A 22,965-nucleotide genomic window follows, 5' to 3' on the forward strand; every position below is an offset into this window, starting at 1 on the left:
CCGGTGTTTTCTCGGTCAAAATCTGATTACCAGATGGTTATGGCTGAATATTAACCATCAAAAATGTAAAAAATATTTTGTGTCACTTCAAATTTCCCAATCTTTGGACAAATATTTTTTTACGTATAGATTTTACTGTGTTTTCTCGGTCAAAATCTGATTACCAGATCCTTATGCCTGGATATTAACCATCAAAAATTAATTATTTCTGTCACTTCAAATTTCTCAATCTTTTAACAAAATATTCTCTTATGTATAGATTTTACTGTGTTGGCTGGTACGACCTCTTCACTTGTAAAATATTTGTAACTAGCCCAGTTCGTGGGTTTGTATTACAACTGAATATCTGTGCTTTGTCTGAGGGCAAATTTAAATGAAGTTAGAACTGCCTGCCTATTCTTTTATGTAAAGGCTTTTACTGTGTGTGTGTGTGGGGGGGGGGGTATATAGGCACATGCCGGTGTCCCCCATTTAAATGAGCTCTGCAACTCTTATTTAACTAGTGCTCACTCTCTCACGCTGTGAGATACAGCAGATAGCTCACACACAGTACACAACACTACCTCACGTTGTGAGATACAACAGTAAACAACACAACACTACCTCAAGAAATTATTGTTTTATTTTATCAAACATGAAAACAATTGGATTAAAACAATATAAACATTTAAACAAAATCATTTTGAGGTATAGATAACTGTATATTTATCAACATTTATTGACATTTAATTATCACACAATTTACATTTGATGTACATTCGAGAAATAAATAAAAATATTATTTACACTTCACAACGACAGCAACAAGTAATTTTTAATCAACCTCGTAAAGCAGATTTAACCGATAACAGCTATACCCGAAAATTATTGCATTTTGTCAATTCACATATACACTTCAACTCATCGCCTTCACACACACGCACATAGTTAAGTTTAAAAGGGAAGCTACTCTCATTTCTAAATCACAAGTTATCTGCCTTTAGACGCATCTTTCTGGGCAAAAGGTAAATTGTGTTCCTGTAAAAATAAACATAAATATCCAATGTTAGACTTGAAATAAATGGCATTTTTTGTAAAGATCTATTGAGAGCATCTCCATATACGAGATTATATATACATATATATATATATATACATATATATATATATATATATATATATATATATATATATATATATATATATATATATATATATATACATATATAAATAAATAAAATTCTGTTAATTACGAACACATTGTTTTTTAATTCAGTTTACTAACATCTTGAGCAAACGCCATTCAGTGTAACGAGCACCTCAAATAGCGTACAGCTCGATTTACGAACAACTCTGAGATTACTAAAATCTATGGTCACTAGCAAAATGTGCAACGTTATCAAATTGTGTTCACCAATTATCTTGCAGTCAACAGAGCAACGGGAAACGTTTGTCGCATGGTTTCTTTCAGACATTTTTCTCCAGGGTTGGGGGGGGGGGCACTCGAGACTTTCGTCGGGAGAGGTACATTCTAAATTCCCGGGGGTGAGGGAAGAAATTCTGGTTTGTTTTCGTGTTGCGAACCACGTCGGTTGATGGCAGTCATTGGTTGACTAGAACATTCAGACGAGTAACACGTCTATGTCTTATCATGCGGATAACCAACTTACTGGAGACAAATCCTGGACTAATTAACTGATTAGATTAACTAATTATTATAATGACTTGATTAATTAGAGCTAATTAAAACGCTGTACCCACCTTCCACAGTAGCGAGAGACAGTCGACGAACCTGTCCATCATGAGCTTGGTATGGTGGGGGGTGGGGGCCACCCTCAGACGCTCTGTACCACGTGGTACACTGGGGTAGTTGATGGCCTGCACGTAGATGCCGAACCTCTCGACCAGGTCGTTGGTCAGTCGCATGCTGGCGTGGGCGTCCCCGACCTGTTGTCATGGTAACATGCATGAGATCACGTGACTGATTGAATGGGTTAAAGTAACTATTACATGTTTTAAAATGTGGGAATACACGGACTTATGTTTGAGGGATATGGCCCTAGAAGAATTGAAACAAAAAACTTGAAGTGTGGTCTCTAGGGCAGTGGTTCTTAGCTTTTTAGAGGTAACGAACCCCACTTTTTCATATGCACATTCACTGAATCCTTCTTAATAGTTTCTTCACACGTACTGACAAACCCAGGTTAAGTACCACTGCGCTAGGGAGAATAACCTGGGAATAACTAGACGTCAGCACATGTGACTAAAGACAGAGGAACTAGACCGTGAGACAGGTGACTGAGAGGAACTAGACCGTGAGACAGGTGACTGAGAGGAACTAGACCGTGAGACAGGTGACTGAGAGGAACTAGACCATGAGACAGGTAACTGAGAGGAACTAGACCGTGAGACAGGTGACTGAGAGGAACTAGACCGCGAGACAGGTGACTGAGAGGAACTAGACCGTGAGACAGGTGACTGAGAGGAACTAGACTTCAGCACCGGTGACTAACAACAAACTAGACGACAGTCAGCGAGTCAGATCACTAACGACATAACCAGAGCCAATCAAAACAAAGCAGGCTCCTACTAGACCAATGGGGTTAACCTTCACTTTCATCGGTCAAACTGAAACCAACATCATCGGTAAATGGGATCGCGTGGTGTTCATGTAAAACACTTGGGGCCCCATTGGGACAAGATTTGAACCTGGAGCCATAGATAATCTGATACCACTATTGCTTAAAGCCTGATGTTTAAAGTTTTTAACGTGCGTGTGCACCAGTGCTCACCATGACGGGTATCACCTGACTGTTGCCTGGGATACAGGGGATGTTGGCTGCCTCAAGCTCTCGCTTCAGGTAGGCGGCATTGTCGTGCAGCTTCTCACGAAGTTCCTTGCCCTCCGCGCTCTGGAGAATCTGAGGGCGGTAAAACAACAAGTTGACACAAAGGGTGGAAAAACATAAGTTAACACTTTGTGTGTTGCGTATGTGTATGTGTTCGTGTGTCTACATATGTGTATGCGTGTGTGTATGTGTGCACACGTGCTAGTGCTAAAAAAAACACCAACTGCACCTTTAACGACTGCAAGCAGCCCGCCATGACGTGTGGTGGTAGCGCTGTGGTGAAGATGAAACCACTGCCGTAGCTTCGCACCACATCCACCAGGTCGGCGCCACCCGCTATATACCCGCCCATCACACCAAAACTTTTACCTGGAAAAAAGCAAAATCAGGTTTAAAAAGGTCTACGTCACGTCACGTGATTGGGGACCATTTAGGTCGAGAAGTTGACACCTGATTGTCCCTATCCCCCATCCCCAGTTGTCACTCTCCCCCACCCCCAGTTGTCCCTATCCCCACCCCCAATTGTCCCTATCCCCCACCCCCAGTTGTCCCTATCCCCCACCCCCAGTTGTCCCTCTCCCCCACCCCCAGTTGTCCCTATCCCCCACCCCCAGTTGTCCCTATCCCCCACCCCCAGTTGTCCCTATCCCCACCCCCAATTGTCCCTATTACCCACCCCCAGTTGTCCCTATTACCCACCCCCAGTTGTCCCTATCCCCCACCCCCAGTTGTCCCTATCCCCCACCCCCAGTTGTCCCTATCCCCCACCCCCAGTTGTCCCTATTACCCACCCCCAGTTGTCACTCTCCCCCACCCCCAGTTGTCCCTATCCCCCACCCCCAGTTGTCCCTATCCCCACCCCCAATTGTCCCTATTACCCACCCCCAATTGTCCCTATTACCCACCCCTAATTGTCCCTATCCCCCATCCCCAGTTGTCACTCTCCCCCACCCCCAGTTGTCCCTATCCCCCATCCCCAGTTGTCACTCTCCCCCACCCCCAGTTGTCCCTATCCCCCACCCCCAGTTGTCACTCTCCCCCACCCCTAATTGTCCCTATTACCCACCCCCAGTTGTCCCTATCCCCACCCCCAATTGTCCCTCTCCCCCACCCCCAGTTGTCCCTATCCCCACCCCCAGTTGTCACTCTCCCCCACCCCCAGTTGTCACTCTCCCCCACCCCTAATTGTCCCTATCCCCCATCCCCAGTTGTCACTCTCCCCCACCCCCAATTGTCCCTCTCCCCCACCCCCAGTTGTCCCTATCCCCACCCCCAGTTGTCCCTATCCCCACCCCCAGTTGTCCCTCTCCCCCACCCCCAGTTGTCCCTCCCCCACCCCCATAGTCCCCCACACCTACCCAGAGTTGACGAGATGACGTCCATCTTGTCGATACAGTTGTCCCTCTCCCCCACCCCGGAGCCCGTGTCTCCGTACATGCCCACCGCGTGGACCTCGTCCACAAAGGTCAGGGCGCCGAACTTGTGTGCCACGTCACACATCCGTTCTACTGGGGCGATGGACCCTGGGAAATCAATGGGAAAACACATGAACAGTGAACATGATATTTTTGTCATTGTTTCATTAGTTTATATCACTTTAACAGAATCAAACTTAATCGTCATTTTCCTTTTACTCTATTTTTGGTCAAAGTAACTAGGTCATAACTTTTGGCATAAGTAATTAAGTATTAATTTTCGGCTAATGTAGCTAGGTCATAATTTTTGGTCAAAGTAGCTAGGTCACAATGTCTTTCAATTCTCTGGACCTACCATCCATGGAGTGCACCGTCTCAAAGACAACAATCTTAGGAACGCCCTGGTCAGCTTGACCCAGCACTTCCTCCAGGTGGGCGGGGCTGTTCTGTCTGAAGACCTGTTTGTGGGCGGGGCTTGTACGCACGCCCATGATGATGGAGGCGTGGTTTCCGGCATCAGAAAAGTAGTGGAGGTCTGGTGGTGTAGAGAGGAGGCGTTAGTTTATACACAAGGTGGGGCCTGGGAACGAAACTCAGTTGAACTGACACAATATCCACCCATAGTTCAAATATTGAACATAATTATCTGGAGCTGTTTACGAGTAAGTTTACGTTTGAACAAATTCATATCGTTGGCCAAAGAAAATCAGAACTAGCAATATTAAGCTGGTCTAGTTTTACCGTCTAATACGTTTAGAATGTTGACTTGAATTTAGAATATTCTGGTGAATTCTTAGATAATTTTTAAACATTATTTTTATAAAGTTTAAAGTATAACTGGCTATGCAAACGATATTTCTCTACATGCAGGATTGACAAAAGAAACTTTCCAATAATGAAATATATTTAACCAGAATGTTGTATTCTTACCTGGCAACACGGTGCCCAGTGTGTGCAGGGCGGTGTGGTTTGCCACATAGCCCGAGCTGAAGACCAAACACGATTCCTTCTGGTGATATTTGGCCAGCTCGACCTCAAGCTCCTCGTGGTAGCGGGAATTTCCGGAGATTAACCTTGACCCGCCTGACCCTGACCCGTGTTTGGTTAACACGTCTCTGGCAGAGTAAACACATTGCTCAGTATAAATATACATAAATATATATATATATATATATATATATATATATATATATATATATATATATATATATATATATATATATATATATATATATATATATATATATATATGTAAGGCTGCCATTTATTAATCTCATCTTCTGATGGTGTCTTTGATAGTCCCTAAAAAGCTTCTACTATATTGTTATAAGTGAAGTATTATAAAACAACCCAGCTTACTTGATGGTCTCAATAACCCGTGGGTGAGACCCGAGACCCAGGTAGTCGTTACTGCACCAGATTGTGATGCTCTTCGGGTCTTTGCTCGTCTCCATGGCAACCGGAAACCTGGCGTTGTCCCGCTGGATTCTCTTAAAAACACGGTACGAGTTGTCTAACTTCTTCTGTTGAATCTTGGCAGCGAAGAATGAGGCGTAGTCAAAGTCTCCCTTACACAGTTGGGGCAAGGCTGGGGAGATTCAGAAGTTTTAAAATTGGTGACAGACAGACAGACAGACAGACAGACAGACAGACAGACAGACAGACAGACAGACAGACAGACAGACAGGCAGACAGACAGGCAGGCAGGCAGGCAGGCAGGCAGGCAGGCAGGCAGGCAGGCAGGCAGGCAGGCAGGCAGGCAGACAGACAGACAGACAGACAGACAGACAGACAGACAGACAGACAGACAGACAGACAGACAGACAGACAGACAGACAGACAGACAGACAGACAGACAGACAGACAGACAGACAGACAGACAGACAGACAGACAGACAGACAGACAGACAGACAGACAGACAGACAGACAGACAGACAGACAGACAGACAGACAGACAGACAGACAGACAGACAGACAGACAGACAGACAGACAGACAGACAGACAGACAGACAGACAGACAGACAGACAGACAGACAGACAGACAGACAGACAGACAGACAGACAGACAGACAGACAGACAGACAGACAGACAGACAGACAGACAGACAGACAGACAGACAGACAGACAGACAGACAGACAGACAGACAGACAGACAGACAGACAGACAGACAGACAGACAGACAGACAGACAGACAGACAGACAGACAGACAGACAGACATAACTAATGGGTACTCACACACATGTTTGAAGGACGCCTGGTTCCTCAGCTGATTAATTAAAATTTTCATTCTAGATCTGCAAGTCTTGGCACCAAATGTGAGCTAGATCCAACAACTGATGATTGTGATTGTATGGACTAAAGCCAAATGTCAGCTAGATACAGCAACTGATGATTGTGATTGTGATTGTATGGACTGGGGTCTGTAAATGTGAAACATGTCGGAAGCTGAGGAGACTTTATAGCGCCCCAACAAGCGGATGTTGCCGGCAGTCAATAACAAAATCTGGGGAGAGGCTAGCGAAAACTATTCGCTAAAATTGTAAAGGTGTTTTTGTCATCCTGGACTGAACCGGTCAACACCTCTACTAACTGTGACCCCCCACACCCCACCCCACACACAGACACACCCCACTTCTAACCCAAACCCATCACTCTCGATGCTCCTATCTCCTCTCTCAATTTTTGAAAAATTACCAGAACTAAAGTGAAAGGAAGGGTGCGGGGGTGGGGGATGATGCGTCTTCAGGTGTTCGTGGACCCGCTGTGTATGACATAATTTAAGCACCTGCGTAATTTACTGGATATACCTGGTGTAAAGACTGTGTTTGTTTTAAAAAATGGGGTCAAGACTTTGTAACCAGGTTACGTTATGCATCAAAGCAGAGGTCAACAACCTCTTTTTTAACCAGTAGTTAACGAGTTAAAAAACTGTGAACAAAATATTCAGGGATCGGAAGGTCGGGATCTGCAGATAGGTATCTGTAGCAAGGGACTTGCAGACAGTGACCTGCAGGCAGGGACCTGCAGACAGAGACCTGCAGGTAGGGACCTGCAGACAGGGACAGGGACCTACAGTTAGGGATCTACATTTAGGGACCTACATACAGGGACCTGCAGAAAGGAACCTGCAGACAGGGACCATCTCTGTCATGCGATTCTTCAACTGACAAATTAAAACATCACACCGTTTTTATTAGAAAAAAATCTTGAAACTCAAATACTTCAGTAAAAAGGTTTGTGTTGAGTAATTTATTTCCACTAATTGTTTGTGGTATTTAGAAAACAACGTAGCGATGGTGTAAGTATTTTAGTGGTAAATACAGAGCCACTATGTAATGATGTAATCAAATAACATTTATATTACACAGTTGTCCAGTAAGACAAGCTATTAAAATTGATCCTGGACCTTAACGTCTATTAATTAAATTAATTACTAATTAATTACTTTATAATTGAGTCAATAATTATCTAAACAAACTTGGGTTTGTTCGTTCCATCAACAGTCGGCACCCGGATGTTGCGAGAGTATTTCCCATTGGTCATTTTCACCGGATAAAAATGGCGGCTGTGAATTGAATTGATTGGCTGACCTTCTGCTGGAATCCTTATGGTCACGTCTGTTCCCACGTGTCTGGTGTAAACTGTTACGGTCCTGTCAACAAAGGACCCGGATGTCAAGGAATATGATGACACACGCTCGATATAGTTATTATTTTTGTTGCCCTCAAAGTAAACAGTTTTCAGTTGTGGGTGAATTGATTTTACCAGAAATTAAAACTGGTATTCCTCAGGTTTTTCCGTCCATTTTTGTAGTTGACATTACAGATTTACATATTTACTTTTCTATCATGGAAAAGCTGGTGGTGGGACAATAAGAATGGGCATAATTATCAGTTCAACGATATCCAAGGTAACAATGCATGGGTTGGGTGTGGGGTACTATTATCTCTCTCTCTCTCTCCCTCTCTCACAGGTGTATATATATATATATATATATATATATATATATATATATATATATATATATATATATATATATATATATATATATATATATATACCTGTACGTGGGTTAGCAAAATTTCTGTTGAGGTACGGAGGAAAAACTGGTGAGAAAGATTGGCTTGTCGTACGTTTCAGTAGCTCAAGTAGGGGTCAAGATCATATGATTTATTTAGGGTGTGTCCGCTATAAATAGTCCCCAACTGAAACCCTTGCAGAGCGGATTTCTTAAAAAACACAAATCTTACCAATGAAAAAAAAAGCGATCGGTTTTGGAAAAGAAAACAGCGATGAAATTACCAAAATAAAAATATTTTTGTCAAAAGTTACAGTTAATGACGACGTTGACCTAGATATTAAATATTAAAGGTAGTGACGTCACGCCTGTCGCTACTCAAGAACTAGAACAAAATTAACGCGACTTAATTAGCCACAACATAATTTATCCTTAATCCAATAATTTTAACTATTTTAATGTCTTCAAACGTATAATTATTTAGCTAATTAAATTGTAGACAATAAATTGACAAAAAGTTGACTTTTTAGAAGTCAATAATTTCTTCTGCTTTGGGAAAGACGTGTTGGAGAAATGTGTCAAGAAAATATTATCCGACCCCAATGTGACTGTAAATATTTGCTAACCCTCATGGATCCCTTTCTGAACAGCAAACTTTTTAAAATTTAAAAGAAATCTTACGATACGCCTGACACTACATGCATGTTTACTGTTCCAGCAAGAGTCACGTGATGACCGTTTCTAGAAAAGAGAGCCAGGGGAGGAAAACAACCTGAGACCGTCGAGACCACGTGACCTGGCTTTATACAACACGATGACTTAACAACCTTTAAGCAGCACAAACACTAATTACTTGCCAGGTATTTGTGTACGTTGACATGTGACCTACCGACCTATAACAGAATTGCAGAAAATTAGAAACGAGAACTTCAGCAATTTAGAACGCTACCAACACAATTCAAGCACAATTACCAACTTCAATTTATTAAAACCACATAAAAATAGCATGATGTTGTTAATAATCTAAACAAACATTGTTCAATTACAACTGAATGAGGATGAGCCATCAACAATTATTCAATAACATGCCCAAATGATCACAGTCTCTCCGTAGTCGATATTTAACAAGTCGGATCAGCCATAGCGCTAGTTTCGCCGTGTTTCGAAACCTGGTTCGTGGCATTCTGCCTAGATCACCTTCCTATGTAAAGATCAGCTGCCTAGACCAACTCAACCCCCCCCCCTATGTCTATATCAACTGCCGTGCCACTTCCGTTAAGAGGAAAAAAACAACAGCTTAAACCAATACACTACCCCCACCTAGATCCGGAGTCGTGTAGGAAATCCTGGTATGTGAGTACTGTCCCCTGTCATCTAACCCTACCCTGGGGCAGCAGGGGTCACAAACAGGATGGGGGGAGGTGGGTGGAGGGGGGAGGTATAGCTGACACGTAGCAACTGACCCTGTGTAGCCGGACTAGAAGTGGGTTACATTTGTGTCAGTCTTCTCCAGGTGAGACAGGTAAAAAAGTCACAAAGGTAGGCTATTTCATTCGTTTCTTATTCGTATTCATTTTTTGTGATCTTCCGTGTTTTTACCCCAGGTAGGAATATTTACTGTTACGTTTTATAAATTGTACATTATATATATATATATATATATATATATATATATATATATATATATATATATATATATATATATATATATATATAGTTCGGCTAAACAAAACCCAAAGTAAAGCTATGTTTAGACTCTAGACCAGGGGTCTCCAAACTTTTCAGTCCGAGGGCCGCATTAACTATCAAATTTCAGTTCGGGGGCCAGTTTCTTCCAGGCATGTCTTTGATTTTTCTGGGCAAAGTTCCTCAGCCATCACCAACAAACGATTTTTCCTTGGACAAAAAGACCTCCGCGGGCCGGATGAGAGGACTTTGAGGGCCGCATCCGGCCCGCGGGCCGTAGTTTGGAGACCCCTGCTCTAGACAAATGTATTCCTAAATAAAAGACACTCTGTTCAATAGGTAAGATGACAGAACAAGTGGGCACTGGTTGCTATAGCAACCCAGCGCTTGACCTAGTAGATGATTTGTCCTTCGCCAATACAAAGGGTTGGCATGACAACCCCATGGTTGGCCACACAGACCATGTTACCAACCCGGCTGTTAAAGAGGCGGACATCCCATTCAGTCACCAAGAGCAGCAAAAGTCGTTTAAGGGTCATTCTGAAGCAGGTCAGCTCCCTAGGGGTCAGCAAGATCTTAACCAGCTGCCCAACACAAGTATTTTCCGGTATGTTTGTGGATACCTTAGAAAATTCGCCAGTTTTTGTGTTGAGGAAACATTTTATTTCCTGCGAGTAGTGTGAGTGTGATATTTTTACGTGTCCTAATCATTCACTGCACACCTTACCATCTGTTAACCATACGCATACCATCAGTAGACCATCGGTTGATCACACTCATACCATCAGTAGCCCATTGGTCAACGATCAGTACCCCACCGGTTGACCTCATGGCTTATTGAGATATAATAGTAAAAAAATAGCCATTGAAATTATCAAAATATGATGGCCAACATATTCACGATCCTGACGAGACTCGAACTCGCAATCTTCTGATCCGAAGTCAGACGCCTTATCCGTTAGGCCACATGACCTGTATGATGGGAAATCAGCTATGATATTTCTTCACATTTCATCTGCTCGAATGCTGGTCTATCAACCATTAGGTGATTCAGACCTCGACTAGTGTGAAAGGGTAGTCTAAATGGGTAGATTTATTTGGGGCTTTTGTTGGCGAAAGTTTCCATATTCCAAGATGGTTGGTAAGTGGGAAAATAGTGGGTTTTTTATTTGTATTGGAATTTGAGTGTGAAGTAGTTATTTTGTGGGAAGTGGGAAATTCGGCGAGATGTTTTGTTATGTGTTTTTACACAATCGGCGAGTTGTTCACTATAGTTGTACAATCTATTTTTAGCGCCACGAGCAAGCTGACCGTGACCTTGTGTGTGCTGGTGACCGAGATGTTGGAGAGGCTGAGCTTCTACTCGGTGAGCGCCAACATGCTACTCTACTGCACCAGTCAGCTGGGGATGAGCACGGTGGACGCCACAGCCGTCAGTTTACTCTTTAATGGTGAGCTCTGGTGGGGGGGGGGGGTAATGGCAGGGGGGTAGGGGCAGGGGGGTAGGGGTAATGGCAGGGGGGGGGTGCACTGTGGACGCCACAGCCGTCAGTTTACTCTTTAATGGTGAGCTCTGGTGGGGGGGGGGGGGTAATGGCAGGGGGGGGTGCACTGTGGACGCCACAGCCGTCAGTTTACTCTTTAATGGTGAGACCTGGGGATACGGGGGTGGCGATGACTGAGGGGTAATGGCTTACCATCATCAGGGTGCTGTACTGCACTTGTCACTGGCTAAAACTGACCACTTAATATTTGTCGGTCTAATGTTATGTTATAAAAATAAACTAACAAAGCCAGGTATTGACCAGTACTGAGCACTTAATGCTGACCATATTATAAGAACAACACAAATACAGCCACACTTTGACAGTACTGACCACAACCTACCTACCTTCTGTTTCATGTCTCTCTGTCTACCAGTACTGACCACAACCAACCCTCTGTTTCAGCCCTGTCCAACCTGTTTCCTGTCCTGGGCGGGTTGGTGTCCGACAGTTGGACTGGCAGGTTTCCTACCATTTGTTTCTCTTTGTTCCTTAATTTGTTTGGTGAGTTCAACTTTTTAATGATCACTTTACAATATTTTCTCTATACTTCGTATACGAGAAAGTAAAAATTACAATCTGTGAGTTCAAGTTATTAGATTTAAAATCTATTATTACTTAAAGTAACAAAAGTTATTGCAAATTAAATAACTGATGAACTCAAAAAAAAACTATTTAAAGATAGTAAAACTCCAAGAGAGATCGCGAAGATAATCCGCACCCCTTCAAAATAATAATTATAACTAATATAAAAAATATTCACAATTTAGCTAAAAAATAAATTTCCAAACCGTTAAATTCAGTCACGTGATGAGTGGTCTATTTTCTGATCATCCCCAGCCGTCCTGTTGATCCAGGCGTCATCGATACACTTCGATCTGTGGTTTGATCAGGAGTTGTCTCAGGTAATTATGACGTAATTCCGGGATCTTCATTGGTGACATGTGATTTCTACATTAGTTTATTGGAGGGAAACATTTTAATCCAGTCTAATTTTGATCTTTATTTGTCTAATTTTAAAAAGTGGGCTGGTCCATAAATGGCGGCCAACTCTTGCGTGTGACGAGGATAAAAATGTCAAAAGGCGTGACGTCATTGATGAACTAACTTTATTTTTAAGTGTATACATTTAGCTATACGTTTTTGTCTAAATGTCTGTTTGTAACGAAAACATTTTGTCAAACACTTTTCTCCACAATCTCAGACAGGCAAAAGTGTCGTTTATCTTTTGGGCATTTTCCTGCTGACCTTGGGAACGGGCGGGGTCAAGGCCAACATTAGCCCCTTTGGCGCAGAGCAACTGGAAAGTCTGGGCGATGGTGCGGTCCGATCGTTCTTCAACTGGTGGGTAGTTAGGGTAGTTAGTCATTCAACTGGTGGGTAGTTAGGGTAGTTAGTCATTCAACTGGTGGGTAGTTAGGATAGTTAGTAATTCAACTGGTGGGTAGTTAGGGTAGTTAGTCATTCAACTGGTGGGTAGTTAGGATAGTTAGTAATTCAACTGGTTGGTAGTTAGGGTAGTTAGTCATTTAACTGGTGGGTAGTTAAGGGTAGTTTGTCATTCAACTGGTGGGTAGTTAGGGGTAGTTAGTCATTCAACTGGTGGATACAGTCCATCAGTTGGTTAGTTTAAGGTAGTTAGTCCTCCAGTTGCTAGGTAGTTAGAGGCATTTGCCACCCCTCTGACAGTCCCCACTTTACCCCCCCCCCTCTGGTCAGGTACTACTGGGTGATCAACATCGGCGCCCTCGTGGCCTACTCGGGCGTGGCCTACATCCAGCAGAACGTGAGCTTCACGTGGGGGCTTGTGCCAGCCCTGGTCAGCGCGGCCCTCCAGATCCCAATCTTCACGGCCCCGAGAAAACTTTACACCTGCACCAGGCCCCAGGGTGAGTATCGTCTGGTCAACATGCCCCCCCCCCCCCTCCAGATCCCAGTCTTCACGGCCCCGAGAAAACTTTACACCTGCACCAGGCCCCAGGGTGAGTACCGTCTGGTCAACATGCCCCCCCCCCCCCTAGATCCTAGTCTTCACGGCCCCGAGAAACCTTTACGCCTGCACCAGGCCCCAGGATGAGTACTATGTCGGCTGGTTGATCAGTATTTCTTCCAGACTTTTTTCTTTGGGGGGGGGGGGGGCAGTTGAAATTTTCGGGGGGGGGGGGGGTAGACTTTTTACGGGGGGGGGGGGCGGACACTGTTAAATGTATATATTTTCTATATAAATTCCATTTCCTTCGGGGGAGGGAGTAGACTATTGTTCGAAGAGATGCCTGGAAGAAACTCTGTGGTTGATCGTATGATGTGAGCTCAATGCACGCATGTCATCAATGTTGGCCGGAAAAATATGCGTAGGAAAAATGTCACCAAAAAATATGCAAACATAACTTAACGCATACGGGAAAAATTGCGTACACAGAAAAATGCGCATTGTTCTGAGAACCTTTTCCAAAACAAATGCAAAATCTGTTCACAACAATATCTATGTTCTGTGGCGCTACATGACTTAGAACAAGATGACTTAGAACAGGTATGTTTAGAACAAGATGACTTAGAACAGATATGTTAAGAACACGATGACTTAGAACAGATATGTTTAGAACAAGATGACTTAGAACAGATATGTTTAGAACAAGATGACTTAGAACAGATATGTTTAGAACAAGATGACTTAGAACAGATATGTTTAGAACAAGATGACTTAGAACAGATATGTTAAGAACAAGATGACTTAGAACAGATATGTTTAGAACAAGATGACTTAGAACAGATATGTTAAGAACAAGATGACTTAGAACAGATATGTTTAGAACAAGATGACTTAGAACAGATATGTTAAGAACGACGAAGACAGCAGGTATGTCTGGTACAACAATGACAGAACGGGTATGCATGAAAGGACGAAGACTTATAGCAGGTATGTCTGGTACAACGATGACACAACAGGTATGCATGAAACAACGAAGACTTATAACAGGTATGCATGAAACAACGAAGACTTATAACAGGTATGCATGAAACAACGAAGACTTACAACAGGTAAGCATGAAACAACGAAGACTTATAACAAGTATGCATGAAACAACGAAGACTTATAACAAGTATGCATGAAACAACGAAGACTTATAACAAGTATGCATGAAAAAACGAATACTTATAACAAGTATGCATGAAACAACGAAGACTTATAACAAGTATGCATGAAACAACGAAGACTTATAACAAGTATGCATGAAACAACGAAGACTTATAACAAGTATGCATGAAACAACGAAGACTTATAGCAGGTATGTCTTGTACAACAATGAAACAACAGGTATGCATGAAACAACGAAGACTTATAACAAATATGCATGAAACAACGAATACTTATAACAAGTATGCATGAAACAACGAAGACTTATAACAAGTATGCATGAAACAACGAATACTTATAACAAGTATGCATGAAACAACGAAGACTTATAACAAGTATGCATGAAACAACGAAGACTTATAACAAGTATGCATGAAACAACGAAGACTTATAGCAGGTATGTCTTGTACAACAATGAAACAACAGGTATGCATGAAACAACGAAGACTTATAACAAATATGCATGAAACAACGAATACTTATAACAAGTATGCATGAAACAACGAATACTTATAACAAGTATGCATGAAACAACGAATACTTATAACAAGTATGCATGAAACAACGAAGACTTATAACAAGTATGCATGAAACAACGAATACTTATAACAAGTATGCATGAAACAACGAAGACTTATAACAAGTATGCATGAAACAACGAAGACTTATAACAAGTATGCATGAAACAACGAAGACTTATAGCAGGTATGTCTTGTACAACAATGAAACAACAGGTATGCATGAAACAACGAAGACTTATAACAAATATGCATGAAACAACGAATACTTATAACAAGTATGCATGAAACAACGAATACTTATAACAAGTATGCATGAAACAACGAATACTTATAACAAGTATGCATGAAACAACGAAGACTTATAACAAGTATGCATGAAACAACGAATACTTATAACAAGTATGCATGAAACAACGAAGACTTATAACAAGTATGCATGAAACAACGAATACTTATAACAAGTATGCATGAAACAACGAAGACTTATAACAAGTATGCATGAAACAACGAAGACTTAGAGCAGGTATGTCTTGTACAACAATGAAACAACAGGTATGTATGAAACAACGAATACTTATAACAAGTATGCATGAAACAGCGAAGACTTATAACAAGTATGCATGAAACAACGAAGACTTATAACAAGTATGCATGAAACAACGAAGACTTATAACAAGTATGCATGAAACAACGAATACTTATAACAAGTATGCATGAAACAACGAAGACTTATAACAAGTATGCATGAAACAACGAATACTTATAACAAGTATGCATGAAACAACGAATACTTATAACAAGTATGCATGAAACAACGAATACTTATAACAAGTATGCATGAAACAACGAAGACTTATGACAAGTATGCATGAAACAACGAAGACTTATAGCAGGTATGTCTTGTACAACAATGAAACAACAGGTATGTATGAAACAACGAATACTTATAACAAGTATGCATGAAACAGCGAATACTTATAACAAGTATGCATGAAACAACGAAGACTTATAACAAGTATGCATGAAACAACGAAGACTTATAACAAGTATGCATGAAACAACGAATACTTATAACTAGTATGCATGAAACAACGAATACTTATAACAAGTATGTATGAAACAACGAATACTTATAACAAGTATGCATGAAACAACGAAGACTTATAACAAGTATGCATGAAACAACGAAGACTTATAACAGGTATGCATGAAACAACGAAGACTTATAGCAGGTATGTCTTGTACAACAATGAAACAACAGGTATGCATGAAACAACGAAGACTTACAACAGGTATGCACGAAACAACGAAGACTTATAGCAGGTATGTCTTGTACAACAATGAAACAACAGGTAAGCATGAAACAACGAAGACTTACAACAGGTATGCATGAAACAACGAAGACTTACAACAGGTAAGCATGAAACAACGAAGACTTACAACAGGTAAGCATGAAACAACGAAGACTTACAACAGGTAAGCATGAAACAACGAAGACTTACAGCAGGTATGCATGAAACAACGAAGACTTACAACAGGTAAGCATGAAACAACGAAGACTTACAGCAGGTATGCATGAAACAACGAAGACTTACAACAGGTAAGCATGAAACAACGAAGACTTACAACAGGTAAGCATGAAACAACGAAGACTTACAACAGGTAAGCATGAAACAACGAAGACTTACAGCAGGTATGCATGAAACAACGAAGACTTACAACAGGTAAGCATGAAACAACGAAGACTTACAGCAGGTATGCATGAAACAACGAAGACTTACAACAGGTAAGCATGAAACAACGAAGACTTATAACAAGTATGCATGAAACAACAAATACTTATAACAAGTATGCATGAAACAACGAAGACTTTAAACAAGTATGCATGAAACAACGAAGACTTATAACAAGTATGCATGAAACAACGAAGACTTTAAACAAGTATGCATGAAACAACGAAGACTTTAAACAAGTATGCATGAAACAACGAAGACTTTAAACAAGTATGCATGAAACAACGAAGACTTATAACAAGTATGTCTGGCATCCACAGGTAGTGTGTTGACCACAGCAATGAAAGTTATACGACAAGCTGGCTGTTGTAAGGTAAGCTCTTGTTGTCTTTATGCTGTGTTAAACCATGTTAACGTGTTGTCATTACTTGCTCTGTCATTACTTGTCATGTTAAACCAGTGTTAACTGCCATGTTTAACAATTTCTATCTGTCTTGCCGTTAAACCTTCAAGTCTTCTACCTCTGGCTTTAGATTAAAATACCAGCAGTAAAATCACATTCCCACCCCTACATATTTACAACATAATGTGGATTCTTCTTTTAACAAATTGGGTCATAGTAACCAAACAACTCGTGGATTCTATTTTTAGCCCACGCCTGCCACACGTCCGGATCTTTCCGAAGGCTCGGAGTGTCGTCTGTTTGCCCGGGCGAAGAAAAGCTTTGGCGGGACGTTTGATGACGTCACTGTGGATGGAATGGCTGACGTCATAGCCGTGACGCCATTTGCCCTGCTTGTCATCATGTACTACGCCGTATACTCACAGGTTGTTGACCTTTATTGTTATTTTTGTCTTGATCCTTGTTGTGTTTTCCTAAATCCGTTTCTACTTTCGTTGGAAAGAGGTCATCCTTTGGAAAACGTTTGAGAAATTTTAAAATTCATAAACAATATTATAATGTGGTCAAATATGATTTTTAAGTGCCCCCCCCCCCCTCCTCACAGCAAACGGGGACAAAACATCACAACTGTCAGTTTGTATAGTTGAAATCAGGTCATATTATACTCCGCTCCCCCCCCCCCCCCGCCTCTTACTCACGCAAACGTGATAATGTAGGTACGCCCTCGTGTGGATATCATAATGATTGACCCCTTATGTGACCCCCCCCACCTGACACTCTCCGTGGACGTTAAATTGAATTATCCCCGAACCTAACCGTGTTATGATCCCCTAAGTGGGAACGTCATAGTGAATGAAACCCAACCTATTCGTGTTATGACCCCTATCATGTACATAACGCATGACCCCTAACCTAGCCGTGCTATGACCCCCCCCCCCCATCATGTACACGTCACAACAGATGTCCCCCCCCCCGATATGTACAGGTCACAACAGATGACCCCTAACCTAGCCGTGTTATGACCCCCCCATCACAACAGACGACCCCTAAACTAGCCGCGTTAAATCCCCCCCCCCAATTATATACAAGTCACAACAAATGACCCCTAACCTAGCCGTGTTATGACCCCCCCCCCCATCATGTACACGTCACAACAGACGACCCCTAAACTAGCCGCGTTAACCCCCCCCTCATCATTTACACATCACAACAGATGACCCCCATTATGAACACATCACAACAGATGACCCCTAACCTAGCCGTGTTATTACCCTCCCCCCCCCCATCATGAACACATCACAACAGATGACCCCCATCATGAACACATCACAACAGATGACCCCCATCATGAACACATCACAACAGATGACCCCTAACCTAGCCGTGCTATGACCCCCCCCCTCATGTACACGTCACAACAGATGACCCCTAACCTGACCGTGCTATCCCACAGACCACCAGCTCTTTCTTCGTCCAGTCCGAGCGAATGGACGTGCGTGTGGGGGGTGGCAAGATCCCAGCTGCCATGCTCAACATCGTGGGTAACATCGTCATCATCATCCTGATCCCCCTCATCGATAGACTCGTCTACCCCTTCATGACGAGGATTGGCTTACCACTGACCCATTTGAAGCGAATAGGTGGGTATTCTTTTTTCTTACTGTTTTCGTTTGTCTTCAATTATCGAACATTTTGTATACGGAATACTCAAGTAAAATTCACGGTTAAACATTCGGTAAATACAGGCAGGACACAGCAGGTCTGAGAGTGAGGTCAAGTATTTTTGTAAGCTGGAGATAGGGTTAGGTCTAATGTTAAGTTAACATTTTCTTTCAACCATCTCCCCGGGGCAAGGGTGGCTCAGCCACCCCCAGGCCCCAATCTCCCCTCCCCACATCACCTCATAGACATAGAAATAAAATTTGAAAAAAAAATTAGATAAATACTTTAACCCCCCCCCCCTTTTTGGAAATTTTAAGTGCCCCCCCCCAGGAGAAAATATCAGAAAGAAACCCTGAGTATTTCCGGCTCTGTCCCCAGGTATTGGCATGGTCCTGTCCATCCTAGCTGTGCTGGTGTCCGGGGTGGTCGAGGTCTACAGGAAGGACGTCATGCACGGGGGGTCACATGTCCAGACGCTGGCCAATGAAAACTTCACAGCCTCGTCGCTGTCGGTGTTGACGCAGGTCCCGCAGTTTGCGCTGATAGGGGCTAGCGAGATCTTCACTAGCGTCACGTGTGAGTTGTCGGATGGTGTGTTGGATGTAGGATGATGTGCTGGATGTGGGATGATGTGTTGTATGTGGGATGATGTGCTGGATGTGGGATGATGTGTTGGATGAGGGATGATGTGTTGGATGTGGGATGATGTGTTGGATGTGGGATGATGTGTTGGGTGTGGGATGATGTGTTGGATGAGGGATGATGTGTTGGGTGTGGGATGATGTGTTGGATGAGGGATGATGTGTTGGGTGTGGGATGATGTGTTGGATGTTTGATGACGTGGATGCTGCATGCTATGTTAGCTGGATTACATGTTGGATGTGGGATGATGTGTTGCATGTGAGATTTGTGTAAATATGGATGACTAGCAATGCATACATTACATTATTGGTTCGTCTATTAAAACGACCAAGCTATTATTGTTCATTAATTACTTTGACGATGTTGTCCACTAATGACCTTGACGATGTTGTCCACTAATGGCCTTGACGATGTCGTCCACCAGGCCTAGAGTTCGCCTACGCCCAGGCACCGGCCAGTCTCCAGGGACTCCTGACAGGCTTGTTTCTGGCAGCGTGGGGGATGGGGAACTTACTGTCTATGGCCATTATACTGGTGGTCAAGGAGGTCACTAGGTTCGGTGAGTGGTCAAGTAGGTCACTAGGTCAGGTGGGTGGTCAAGGTGGTCTCAGGGTCAGATGAGTAGTCAAGGAGGTCACTAGGTCAGGTGGGTGGTCAACGAGGTCACTAGGTCAGGTAGGTGGTCAAGAAGGTCACTGGGTCAGATGAGTGGTCAAGTAGGTCACTAAATCAGGTGGGTGGTTAAGTAGATCACTAGGTCAGGTGGGTGGTCAAGGGGGTAACTAGATGAGATGAGTGGTCAAGGAGGTCACTGGGTCAGATGAGTGGTCAAGGGTTCACTAAGTCACTAAAGTTTTGTTTATTTTTCAGACCCCTGGTACGGTGACGAAATCAACTCGGTGAAAATGGAAAATTTGATGTTTTTCTTGGCTGGATTAATGGCCGCCAACTTCCTCATCTTCTGCGCAGTCGCAAAGTTTTTCAAATATAGAAACTCTCCTGCTAGCTTGACTGAATCAGAGAGCTTAAGCTCCGTCACTGAGAGCTTAAGTACCGTCACCGAGAGGTTAAGCTCTGTCAGAGCTATCCCTGATGACGACTCACAGATCATATCAGAAGGGGAAACCAAAGACCGACATGGGGAGTTACCTTACAGCACATACCTGTGAAGGCTGAGTTACCTTACAGCAAACACCTGTGAGGGCTGAGTTACCTTACAGCACATACCTGTGAGGGCTGAGTTACCTTACAGCAAACATCTGTTGAGGGCTGAGTTACCTTACAGCAAACACCTGTGAGGGCTGAGTTACCTTACAGCAAACACCTGTGAGGGCTGAGTTACCTTACAGCAAACACCTGTGAGGGCTGAGTTACCTTACAGCAAACACCTGTGAGGGCTGAGTTACCTTACATTACATACCTGTGAGGGCTGAGTTACCTTACACAGCACATACCTGTGAGGGCTGAGTTACCTTACAGTACATACCTGTGAGGGCTGAGTTACCTTACACAGCACATACCTGTGAGGGCTGAGTTACCTTACAGTACATACCTGTGAGGGCTGAGTTACCTTACACAGCACATACCTGTGAGGGCTGAGTTACCTTACACAGCACATACCTGTGAGGGCTGAGTTACCTTACAGTACATACCTGTGAGGGCTGAGTTACCTTACACAGCACATACCTGTGAGGGCTGAGTTACCTTACAGTACATACCTGTGAGGGCTGAGTTACCTTACAGTACATACCTGTGAGGGCTGAGTTACCTTACAGTACATACCTGTGAGGGCTGAGTTACCTTACAGTACATACCTGTGAGGGCTGAGTTACCTTACAGTACATACCTGTGAGGGCTGAGTTACCTTACAGTACATACCTGTGAGGGCTGAGTTACCTTACAGTACATACCTGTGAGGGCTGAGTTACCTTACAGTACATACCTGTGAGGGCTGAGTTACCTTACAGTATATACCTGTGAGGCTTACAATATATACCTGTGAGGACTGACTCACCTTACAGTGCTTACATGTGAGGGCTGAGCACGGCATGTACACATGTGTTATCAGGCCAGAGGTTTACACAGGACCCCTCAGTGTGCTCGTACAGCTGTGTTAACAAGACCGGGCTGCCAGCGCCACTCCCCCCTCACCCCACACCCGGGCCTCTCAGTCTTACCAAACGTAACAGTGGTTTCACGGGGCCATCTCAACACGTAGACATGGTTTGACACAGTGGTCATTCGGCTAGTCAACTGGGCTTGCTAGACATACGCCGCCCTCCCCCTTCCCCCATCCTCCTAGGTTTTGACATCATGAAGTAACGAAATAAAGAAACTATTGGATACTAGAACTACTTTATGCTGTGTTACTTGTCTTGTTGATGGTTTAATACACGAAATAAAGAAACTGCTGGGTACTAGAACTACTTTATGCTGTTACTAGTCTTGTTGATGGTAGAATACACGAAATAAAGAAACTGCTGGGTACTAGAACTACTTTATGCTGTTACTAGTCTTGTGTATAGCGGTAAATTATGTTTATGTTGTCCACAACACAACGACGTGTGACGTGAACAAGGGGTCATGAAGGTCAATGTTGTGTGTGTCGTCATTTATATGTGTGTGTGCTGGTTTATTTAAAATTGTCTGAAATCATGTGGTGCGGGGGGGGGGGGGAGGTAATGGGTAATGGTCAGCAAAATACTAAGATTTACTGGTGCCTGGGTCACTGTCTGAAATCGTGAGACAATTTCCAGCTATCAAATCTGGCCTTCAATTAATCACAGAAACAGGTGAACTCTACTTCACTTGCCCCATAGAACGTCAGGTTCGAATAGGGAACCTTAATTTACTTACATTAATTACAGCACCACATATTTAGTGAACACGATCAGCACAATTCTTATACACAGTCCCAATCACGTGACGCCCTACAACACGAACTGACCAGACGACAGCTCAGCCACCATCGTCTGTTGCTATTGTCTGATGACGTGTTAAGAATGAGGAAGTGACGTATACACAGGTGTACGTACGAAAGGGCAGGCTAATCCGCGGGTCAGACATTCATGCACACAACACGTAGGATCTCGTGAGAAAATTTGTCATGAATGAACCAGAATCACAACAAACCATCGTAACTTTGTACAACGGGTCATTGTTGGTCAGCAATACTCGAGGCTTGTGGAACGTCACAAAAACTGATTAATTAACATAATTAACATAATAGGTGATCTGATTGAATACAGACAACGGCCTGTAAAGATGTGTTTGTGTTAGGTCAGCTGTGTATGAAAGGATGAATGAAAGTGACGTCATTGTGTGAACTTGAGTAACCTGTATATAAGAGACTGGTAAGACAGACTCTACTGA

General features: G+C 42.9%; 2 protein-coding genes and 1 non-coding gene across 3 annotated transcripts; 1 reads left to right on the plus strand and 2 right to left on the minus strand.

Annotated features, from left to right (window-relative positions):
- Positions 1–906: 906 nt before the first annotated feature.
- On the minus strand, positions 907–6,657 carry LOC131936393 (5-aminolevulinate synthase, erythroid-specific, mitochondrial). The gene is made up of 9 exons (XM_059293356.1): positions 6,484–6,657; positions 5,603–5,831; positions 5,174–5,358; positions 4,599–4,778; positions 4,187–4,351; positions 3,058–3,197; positions 2,772–2,900; positions 1,741–1,926; positions 907–1,017 (listed from the first exon to the last, which is right to left on the minus strand). The coding sequence occupies exons 1-9, from the start codon at positions 6,533–6,535 to the stop codon at positions 970–972; spliced, it is 1,314 nt and encodes a 437-aa protein (XP_059149339.1). The 5' UTR covers positions 6,536–6,657; the 3' UTR covers positions 907–969.
- Positions 6,658–9,740: 3,083 nt separating this feature from the next.
- Positions 9,741–20,762, plus strand: LOC131936375 (solute carrier family 15 member 4-like). The gene is made up of 12 exons (XM_059293323.1): positions 9,741–9,788; positions 10,292–10,559; positions 11,246–11,403; positions 12,337–12,401; positions 12,701–12,840; positions 13,216–13,385; positions 17,207–17,259; positions 17,538–17,714; positions 18,743–18,929; positions 19,330–19,527; positions 20,018–20,152; positions 20,464–20,762. The coding sequence occupies exons 2-12, from the start codon at positions 10,297–10,299 to the stop codon at positions 20,760–20,762; spliced, it is 1,845 nt and encodes a 614-aa protein (XP_059149306.1). The 5' UTR covers positions 9,741–9,788; positions 10,292–10,296.
- On the minus strand, positions 10,853–10,925 carry Trnar-ucg (transfer RNA arginine (anticodon UCG)). The gene has a single exon. It is a non-coding gene; the product is annotated as a tRNA-Arg (tRNA).
- Positions 20,763–22,965: the final 2,203 nt, after the last annotated feature.

The sequence above is a fragment of the Physella acuta genome, unplaced genomic scaffold, assembly GCF_028476545.2.
Source record: "Physella acuta isolate Inbredline_101_S28 unplaced genomic scaffold, ASM2847654v3 ptg000177l, whole genome shotgun sequence".
Lineage (NCBI taxonomy): Eukaryota > Metazoa > Mollusca > Gastropoda > Physidae > Physella > Physella acuta.